Source organism: Rhinoraja longicauda, chromosome 21 (assembly GCF_053455715.1).
Source record: "Rhinoraja longicauda isolate Sanriku21f chromosome 21, sRhiLon1.1, whole genome shotgun sequence".
In the NCBI taxonomy this organism is placed as follows: domain Eukaryota; kingdom Metazoa; phylum Chordata; class Chondrichthyes; order Rajiformes; family Arhynchobatidae; genus Rhinoraja; species Rhinoraja longicauda.
The window spans coordinates 6472813-6483251 of NC_135973.1; the positions used below are offsets into that span (position 1 = coordinate 6472813).

The 10439-nt window shown below is 43.2% G+C and overlaps 1 protein-coding gene across 1 annotated transcript in view; it reads left to right on the forward strand.

Annotated features, from left to right (window-relative positions):
- The window catches only part of LOC144604214 (uncharacterized), a 56567-nt gene extending 50299 nt beyond the window's left edge, over positions 1–6268 (forward strand). The window contains exons 41-46 of the mRNA XM_078418427.1: positions 1358–1504; positions 2345–2478; positions 3938–4071; positions 4812–4906; positions 5478–5664; positions 5773–6268. Coding sequence (XP_078274553.1) covers positions 1358–1504; positions 2345–2478; positions 3938–4071; positions 4812–4906; positions 5478–5664; positions 5773–5876 — 801 coding nt within the window. The 3' untranslated portion in view covers positions 5877–6268. The remainder of the gene's footprint in view (positions 1–1357; positions 1505–2344; positions 2479–3937; positions 4072–4811; positions 4907–5477; positions 5665–5772) is intronic.
- The last annotated feature ends 4171 nt before the right edge of the window (positions 6269–10439 follow it).

Here is a 10439-nt window from a genome sequence, read left to right on the forward strand (position 1 = left end):
CAATTTTCCTATTACTGAAGGAGGAATTATGTCTAAGAGGATTCCATGCCAACCATACACTTCACATTTACACCACAGATAGACACAATGTGCTGGAGTAACTCAGCAGGTCAGGCAGCATCTCTGGAGAAAAACGAAAGGTGACATTTCGGGTTGAGAGCCTTCTTCAGACTGAGCTGGGAGGAGGGCAGGGGGAAGAACTGGAGGCAAGAACAATTTTGGAGGAAAATAATTCTTCCCCCCCACCCCCCTCCAACCACCTACTTTCAGTCTGAAGAAGGGTCCCAATCCAAAACGTCACCTATTTGTTTTCTCCAGAGATGCTGCCTAACCTGCTGAGCTACTCATGCACTGCATCTAACTTCGTTATAAATCAGCATCTTCAGTTCCTTCCCATTCCGATTTAGTTACTCTCTGAAGCTTGTTATATCCTCATGTGTGATTATTTAACAATGCACCGTCGTTTTTTTCTTACCGACCATCTGCTACTTTGAGAAATACCATCAATAACATGATTAAGCTATTAAAGAGGTTATTTTTAGCCAAACAATTTGGACAATACTATACAACCTACTCACACAGCAACCAAAGCAATGTAATAGGGGTGTACAAACGAGGAACTGCAGCCGCTGGTTTACAAAAATAAAAAGTCACGTTCATACTGCTAGGTTGTAACAAAGACAACCTTGTTTCTCAGCTTTTCAATATTAACTAGGACTAGACCAAGTGGACCCATTGGGCCCAAACCTCTCCTGCATTGGTGCAGCAGCCCCACTCCTTCTCCCTCTCTCCCCCTACCCTCTCCCACCCCACTCTCCCCTCCCCCACCCCTCTCCCACCCCTGCCCCCATTCTTCCCTCCTCCCCCTCCCCTTTCCCCACCTCGTCATCCTCCCCCTCCTTCTCCCCCCTCCCTCCTCTCCACCTCTCCCCCTTCTCCCATCCCCTCCCTTCCCCCCTCCACCCCATTCCCTCCCTCCCCTCCCCCCCTTTCCCCGCCCCCCACTCGATCCCCCTCCACCCCCCATACCCTCCCTCCCTCCCTCGGAGAGATTTAAACTTTAAAATGTGAATAACTTTTAAAATATAACACCGATTTCAATGAAACTTCTTCCATTAGAACTAAAGGGACAACGGTGAGTAAGGCGGACCTAAAATCGTTACGCTATCGTGTACCGTTTTGGCTGTAATTCAGGAACAAACAAACGAGGGTTTTAGCGTATAGATAACACGAATGGAATTTTATTCATTCACAAGTACATTCGAAGGCTCTGGAATACTTTAAAACGTGATTTTCTTTTCCCCAAAGCATGTGGAAAGATATAGCAAAATGTTCTAATTCTCTCTTTCTTGTGTAGATTTACCCTAATGGAATTCCAGAAGACAAGATTCAATTACTGGGATTCGCTACTTCAGTATTCAACTCCACTGACATTAACACTTGGAGCGTGACCAAACAGGAGACCCTTTCAGCAACTCTGCCAAACAGCCCGAATGATGGCGTGGTACACTAGCCCTTGCAATAAATATATTGACAATTTGTTGTTGTTCATAAAAACCTGCTTTGAAACTCACATTATCTGCCCAGGATTTTCAAACAGAAACAAGTTCACAAGTTATAGGAGTAGAATTAGACCATTTGGCCCATCGAGACTGGCTGATCATGGCATTCAATCATGGCTGATCTCTGCCTCCTAAACTCATTTTCCTGCCTTCTCCCCATAAGCCTTGACACCCGTTCTAATCAAGAAGTTGGTTATCTCTGCCTTAAAAACATCCACTGACTTGGCCTCCACAGCCCTCTGTGGCAATGAGTTCTACAGATTAACTAATGAACTCTGACTAATGAAGTTCCTCCTCACCTCCTTCGCCCTTTAATTCTGAGGCTATGACCTCTGGTCTTAGACTGTCCCACCAGTGGAAACATCCTTTCCACATCCACTCTATCCAGGCCTTTCATTATTCTGTGAGTTTCAATGAGGTCCCCCCTCAACCATCTAAACTCCAGCGGGTAGAGGTCCAGTGCTGTCAAATGCTCACCATATGCTAACCCAATCATACCTGGTGAGCCATTCATGAACAGAGGCATTCTAAAACAGTTGAGGATGGTGTTTTGAGAGTCACAATTGAAGATGCGAGTGGGTTTTAAATCTGCAAATAAATCACTGAAATAACTTGTCAAAAATTGACTTGTTGGCCCATGCAGAATTAAATTCTATATATTTTTTTAAACTGCAAAGTAAAAGTTTAAATTTGTTATGGGATATCTAGCCATTATTTTGCTGTGAATTTAAAAGATGAGCTGTAAATATTCTCCGTAACAACTTGTTCTTTTTAACATTCAGAGCAAAGCCATTATTTCAAGGTACTTAAATGCACCTGGAGTAATAGATACAGCCACGCTGAACATTATAGGCGGTAGAGTGTTGTGCCTTCTTGACGAGAGCAAGATCCAGTCAATCAGCCCCTCTAATATCAGGTGAGTGCCCTACTTTAAAGTAAAATAAATCAATGGGCAGCAACAGTGGAAGAGTTGCTACCTTACAGCGCCAGAGACCTGGATTCGATCCGACTACAGGGGCTGTCTGTACGGAATTTGTATGTTCTCCCCATGACTGGGTGGGTTTTCTCTGAGATCTTCCGTTTCCTCCCACACTCCAAAGACATATAGGTTGTTTGTACGTTAATTGGCTTGGTATAAATGTAAATTGTCCCTAGTGTGTGCAAGGTAGTGTTAGTGTGCAGGGATCGCTGGTCGGCATGGATGGGGCAAAGGGCCTGTTTCCGCGTTGTATCTCTAAACTAAATAAAAACTAAACTAAATTTACTGAGATACTGACCTAATTACCTATATGTGCAGGAAGGAACTACAGATGCTGGTTTAAACCAAAGATAGACACAAAAAGCTGAAGTAACGTAGCTGCTGTCTGACCCGCTGAGTTACTCCAGCTTTTTGTGTCCATCTTCGAATTACCCCTATACTTTGTGTTCAATTGTGCAAATTGCATATGTCAAGAGTGTTTAGTTGTCAAATGAACCAACAACATAACAATGAAATTCTTACTTGCAGCAGCATAAAAGGCCTGTAAATATAGACTATATAATAAACAAAAAAATCAATAAATTAATAACCACCATGCAAGTGCAAAAAAAAACTAAAGTCTTTAGTGCAACCAAAGACAGTCTAGAGAGGTTCATAGTTGAGGTTAGTGTTGTGTAGTCTTCAAGAGCCTGATGGTTGTTAGGAAGAAGCTATAATGTTTATGGTGAGGCACAAAAAGCTGGAGTAACTCAGCGAGACAGACAGCATCTCTGGAGAAAGGGAATAGGTGAAGTTTCAGGTCGAGACCCTTCTTCAGACCTGAAAGGTCACATATTCCTTTTCTCCAGAGATGCTGCCTGACCTGCAGAATTACTACAGCATTTTGTGTCTATCTTCGGTTTGAACCAGCATCTGCAGTTCCTTCCTACACATGGTTTTCAGACTCCGAAATCTTCCCAATGACAGAAGTGAAACTAGAGCATGTTCATCAGATTTGCATATTACAAGTATTTGACTGATAAAATAGTGGAAACACTCATTTTCATTGGCTGCTCCTAATCTGGAATTTAGTTACCTCTCAATCTGTAAAATGGAACCCGGGCAGCAACCCAAATGGAAGCCGTAAGGCAGCAACTACCGCTGTGCCACAGTGCCGTGCCTTTTCTACACGATTATTGTGGCATGTGTTTCATTCTTAACGTATTCTCAGACCTCAGACTCCATCGCAGTGCTGCCAAATGTCACACCTCTTCACAGTTTTGTTAAGTGTTCTGAGAAATATTATTACTGTTCCTGTACAACATCCACCAATGAATAATGTTTTGATAGATTCAACACTAACATATATTTTCCTAGATATTTCCTAACTCACTACCTTGCAATTATTTTCCTACAGCAACGCAAACCCATTGAATATTTCCTCATGCTCTCCATCGAAGATAAACGTAATTTACAACAAAGTAAAGAGGGAAGTCGAGATACAAAATAGTGATCCAGCCATCTACTACAGCCAGATGAAATCATACTTTGGTGAGTGGAACTGAGATTGGCAAATCAGAATAGGAAAGTTCTTTTGAATTCTATAAAATGTATTATACAAACTAATTATCTGCAGGCTACATACTGGAAAATATATTTATATGTTTCAATGCATTATGAGATTAACCGGAGATTGTACTAATTAATATATGGCAATAATCTTACTGATCCGAATGCAAAAAAAGAATCTCGATGCACCTTGGTATACGTGATAATAAAGGAACCATTGATTTATTGAATTAACAAAAGAACAAGACATCAGTATATTTTAAATATATATGCAATTAGAATTAGTGCTGAATTAGATAGCCTTCCATTTTTTGTTTGGAAAATATCCCTGCCACAGACGGCTTTAGAGGCCAAATCATAGGGTATTTTTAAGGGGGAGATCAAGATACTTGTCAGAGGAGCAGAATTAGGCCATTCAGCCCATCAAGCCTACTCTGCCAATCAATCATGACTGATCTATCTTTCCCTCTCTACCCCATTCTCCTGCCTCCCCCCCCCCCTCCCCATAACCCCTGACACCCTTATGTACACCTATTTGATGGTTGGGGTGTCAAGGGTTATGGGCTCAGAATGGAGTGTTCGGTATTAGGCATACAAACGACATGGTCAGTCCAATGGAGATGAAATGGTGTAGGTAGGTATTATTGAGTACCTGGTATTTTACTGACGGAAGAGCCACAGCAGTTATTTTTATATTGCAAGTTATTTTTGTTTTCTTTCAGCTGGTGCAATCACAGCTCATTTGCGGACTCTGGCATCCGGCAAAATCAGCATGGATCCCTCTGTATTCCTGACACTGAATCCCGACGAATTTAAAGTATGAAGGCATTAAATATTTCTGTTCTGTCATTCAAAATGTCTGTGTTGCTAACATGGTTAATACCAAGTAATATTTTTCATAACATTTATGTTGACTATGATGGATACCTTGTAGAATTGTATATTTTGGCTTTAGTGTAGAATGACAATCAGTGACAAAATGTAATTTCAGTCATGTTGCTGACCCCTGCACACTGACAAGTGTCCGGTTCAACCAGCGGCAGGCCAGCGGTACAGCTAGTAGAGCCACTACCCCGCACCGCCACAGACCTGAGTTCAATCCTGACCTTGGGCGCGATTCTAACCTGGGGTGCTGTCTTTGTGGAGTTTACACATTCTCCCTGTGGGTTTCCTCCGTGTGCTCCAGTTTCCTCTCACATCCCAAAAACGTGTGGCTTTGTGGGTTAATTGGCTTCTGCAGCAGCGAGTGGATGGGAAAGTCGCATCAAGAAGGGCCTGTTTCCAGGCTGCATCTCTAAACTAAACCAAATCCTGATGAAATATGTTCTTGGGTGTGAAGAGGCAAGAGAAGGTTTCCTGGCAGTCATGCCCAATTCTTTTTATTCCAGGATCTTAGTACAAGAGATTTGAAAGATCTGCTTGGAATTAATCTTGAAACCATGAAAACTTATGAAAATTCAACGTTAGTTCAAACCTGGATTTCACAACACACAAAAACTGAAGTGGCGCGTCTGGGAATTGGTCTGACAGGGGGAAATAATATCCCGGCACCTCCTGGTGTAATCGTCATTCCAGGTGAGTGGTGTCTGTTGCCATTACAGATGTTGATAATTATTAGAAATGATAAAATCTGAGGTAAATTCAAGCATTAAAAATTACTCTTTTTTTTGTTTCCTTTCCCAGAGATAGAATCGGCATCACCATCCATCAACAAGAATTGCCTACTGTGTATGATTCACACACTCTCTCTCAGTGTGATAATCAATGCATTGCAAACATGGTTGTGATAGAAACTGGGATGTACTCCATGTTGTAAATACAGTTAAAATGTGACAAGTGCTGGCATTTACTGTAAGATTTAATCGTATACAACGTTCAACCAACAAGATAAATACTTTCTATTATAAACCTGGCTTTGCAATTTAGAAATGATCATGGCATGATTATTGAAGAGAGATAAATTGCCAGGCAAACCAAATCATGTCAAAGGCCATTAATTTAATGTATAACAAAGAAAAATAAGAATCTTTTTAATCAGAGTTCTGTGATTTAGAATGTAAGCTAATAAAGATAAAAGTGTAAATGATACTTAAAATATAATTGTGTGAATAAATGCACAGTACGGGGTCAAATGTTATTTTCTGATTTAGGTTTTTACTTTTGTTTTTTAAATTTTGGCATGAGGGCTGGTTAATAAAGCTAAGAAATAAATATATTTTTCAATCAATATGTAAACAAATTATCTTTAACTAGGATGGATGTAATTTCTCAAACAGAATGGAAAATATGACAATATTTTAAATACCTACTCATAATCTGTTACACCAAAATAAAATAATGTGTTTTTAAATGAAATAAAACTTGAATTCCGCATATTAACTTGTGTCCTGTCTTCTTCAAAATATAGGCACTAAGTTACGGTTATCTAATGACTTACTACTCATAAGTCTGTATAATTGTGTACTTCCTTAGAAGGCTTAGGAAGTTCAGCATGTCCCTAACAACAATCACCAACTTCGACAGATGACCGATAGAAAGCATTTTATCAGGATGCATCACAGCTTGGTTTGGGAACAGCTCCATTCAATACCGCAAGAAACTGCAGCAAATTGCGGACGCAGCCCAGACCATCACACAAACCAACTTCCTTTCGATTAACTCCATTTATACCTCACGCTGCCTCGGCAAGGCCAGCAGCATAATCAAGGACCAGTTGGACCCTGACCACTCCCTCTTCTCCCACCTCCCATTGGGCATAAAGTATAGAGGTGTGAAAACGAATACCTCCAGATTGAGGGGCAGTTTCTTCCCAGCTGTTATCAGGCAAATGAATCATCCTACCACAACCAGAGAGCAGTGCTGAACTACTATCCTGTACCTCGGTACACATGACAATAAACTAAACTAAACCATTGGAGATATCCTCATTCTTTAGGGAACGGGGTTCCCCTCTTCCATTATAGGTGAGGCTCTCACTTGGTTCTCCTCGATATCCCGCAGCTCCGCTCTTGCCCCCCTCCCATTCGTAACAAGGACAGAGTCTCCCTCGTCCTCATCTTCCACTCCATCAACCATTGCACACAGCACAAAATCCTCCGACATGTTTGCCACTTCCAACGGGATCCCACTACTAGCCACATCTTCCCATTTCCACCCCTTTCCACAGAGACCTTTCCCTCCGCAACTCCCTGGTCAACTCGTCCCCTCCCACCCAAAACACCCCCTCCCCAGGTACTTTCCCCTGCAACCGCAGGAGATGCAACACCTGCCCCTATACCTCCCCCCTCAACTCATAGTACACAGAAACACAGAAAATAAATGCAGGAGGAGGCCATTTGGCCCTTTGAGCCAGCACCACCATTCACTGTGATCATGGCTGATCATCCAAGGACCTTAACAGTTTTTTCAGGTGAGGCAGAGGTTCACGTGCACCTCCTCCAACCTCATCTACTGTATCCATTGTTCCAGGTATCAAACCCTGTATATCGGCGAGACCAAGCGCAGGCTCAGCAATCGTTTCGCTGAACACCTCCGCTCAGTCCGCCTAAACCTAGCTCATCTCCCGGTTGCTCAACACTTTAACTCCCCCTCCCATTCCCACACTGACCTTTCTGTCCTCCATTGTCAGAGTGGGAATTGGAGGTACAGAACCTCATATTTTGCTTGGGCAACTTTCACCCCAGCGGTATGAACATTGACTTCTCTAACTTCAAGTAGCCCTTGCGCACAGCAGGCAGTGAAGAAAGCCAATGGAATGTTGGCATTCATAACAAGAGGAGTTGAGTATAGGAGCAAAGAGGTCCTTCTGCAGTTGTACAGGGCCCTAGTGAGACCGCACCTGGAATACTGTGTGCAGTTTTGGTCTCCAAATTTGAGGAAGGATATTCTTGCTATTGAGGGCGTGCAGCATAGGTTTACTAGGTTAATTCCTGGAATGGCGGGACTGTCCTATGTTGAAAGACTGGAGCGACTAGGTTTGTATACACTGGAATTTAGAAGGATGAGAGGGGATCTTATCGAAACGTATAAGATTATTAAGGGGTTGGACATGTTAGAGGCAGGAAACATGTTCCCAATGTTGGGGGAGTACAGAACCAGGGGCCACAGTTTAAGAATAAGGGGTAGGCCATTTAGAACAGAGATGAGGAAAAACTTTTTTAGTCAGAGAGTTGTGAATCTGTGGAATTCTCTGCCTCAGAGGGCAGTGGAGGCCAATTCTCTGAATACATTCAAGAGAGAGCTAGATAGAGCTCTTAAGGATAGCGGAGTCAGGGGGTATGGGGAGAAAGCAGGAACGGGGTACTGATTGAGAATGATCAGCCATGATCACATTGAATGGCGGTGCTGGCTCGAAGGGCCGAATGGCCTACTCCTGCACCTATTGTCTATTGTCTATTGCTTTCCCTCTCTCTCCATCCCCTCCCCCTTCCCAGTTCTCCGACCAATCTTACCGTCTCCGACTACATTTTATCTCTGTACCGCCTACTCCCCTGACATCAGTCTGAAGAAGGGTCTCAACCAGAAATGTCTCCCATTCCTTCTTTCCAGAGATGCTGTCTTCTCTGAGAGATGCTGAGTTACTCCAGCATTTTGTGTTTATCTTTGATTTAAACCAGCGTCTGCAGTTCTTTCCTAAACTAAACCAAAGGTAGACACAAAGTGTTGAAGTAACTCAGCGAGACAGGCAGCATCTCTGGAGAAAAAGGATGGGTGACATTTTGAAGAAGGGTTCCCACCCGAAATATTACCCATCCTTTTTCTCCAGGAATGCTGTCTGACCCGCTGAGTTACTCCAGCACTTTGTGTCTACATATACATTGTCAAGTCTGCTCCCTATGTTGTTCCCAAATACGAATACACCATTGGCAACCACAGATCCCTCAGTAGCACCCCAAACACATACACAGCATTGACAAGAACTCCAACACACACACACACACACACACACACACACACACACACACACACACACACACATCATTGCCAGCCTTAGCTCCTTCAGTAGCACCCACACATACCTCTGCAAGGTGTAGGAAGGAACTGGAGATGCTGGTTTAAACCGAAGATAGACACAAAAAGGTGGAGTAACTCAGCGGGACAGGCAGCATCTCTGGATAGAAGGAATGGGTGACGTTTCGGGTCGAGACCCTTCAGACTGATGTCAGGAGCGGGGGAGATACATAGATTAGCAAGTGTAAGGTGTGAAACCAGGACAAAGGGGATGAGATCAAGGAAAATGTAGATTAGATCATTGTTAGCTGGGAGAAGGTAACAACAATGCAAACAGAGATAAAATGTAGACGGAGTCAGACAGACTGGTTGGAGAATGGGAAGGGGGAGGGAGATGGAGAGAGGGAAAGCGAGGGTTACTTGAAGTTAGAGAAGTCAATGTTCATACCGCTGAGGTGTAAGCTGCCCAAGTGAAATATGAGGTGCTCTGCCAGTGACTGTTCCCCAGGGAGCTCAAGCTGAGATGTGATGACCCCTGGAGAGACCTCAGCTCCAGCCTCTCTCCACAATCCTGCCAGCACTTGAGAGATGCTGTAGAGACACTTAATAATCCAAAGGCACCAAAAACAGACTTGGTTTGTGGGCAAGTTATGCTCAAGTCCAAGCACTTGGACCTTCATGATTAGTTCAGGTGTCAAAGATTAGTTCGGGTGTCAAAGGGGATTACAGAGGCATGAGGCAGGAGCTGGCCAAAATTGACTGGAAGGAGGCCCTAGCAGGGAAGACGGTAGAACAGCAATGGCAGGTATTCCTGGGAATAATGCAGAGGTTGCAGGATCAATTTATCCCAAAGAGGCGGAAAGACTCTAAGGGGAGTAAGGGACATCTGTGGCTGACAAGGGAAGTCAAGGACAGCATAAACATTAAGGAGAGGAAGTATAACATAGCAAAGAAGAGGGAAGACAGAGGATTGGGACTCTTTTAAAGAGCAACAAAAGTTAACTAAAAAGGCAATTCGGGGAGAAAAGATGAGGTACGAGGGTAAACTAGCCAATAATATAAAGGAGGATAGCAAAAGTTTTTTTAGGTACATGAAGAGGAAAAAAATAGTCAAGGCAAATGTGGGTCCCTTGAAGACAGAAGCAGGGGAATTTATTATGGGGAACAAAGAAATGGCAGACGAGTTAAACCGTTACTTTGGATCTGTCTTCACTGAGGAAGATACACACAATCTCCCAAATGTTCTAGGGGCCGGAGAACCTAGGGTGATGGAGGAGCTGAAGGAAATCCACATTAGGCAGGAAATGGTTTTGGGTAGACTGATGGGACTGAAGGCTGATAAATCCCCAGGGCCTGATGGTCTGCATCCCAGGGTACTTAAGGAGGTGGCTCTAGAAATA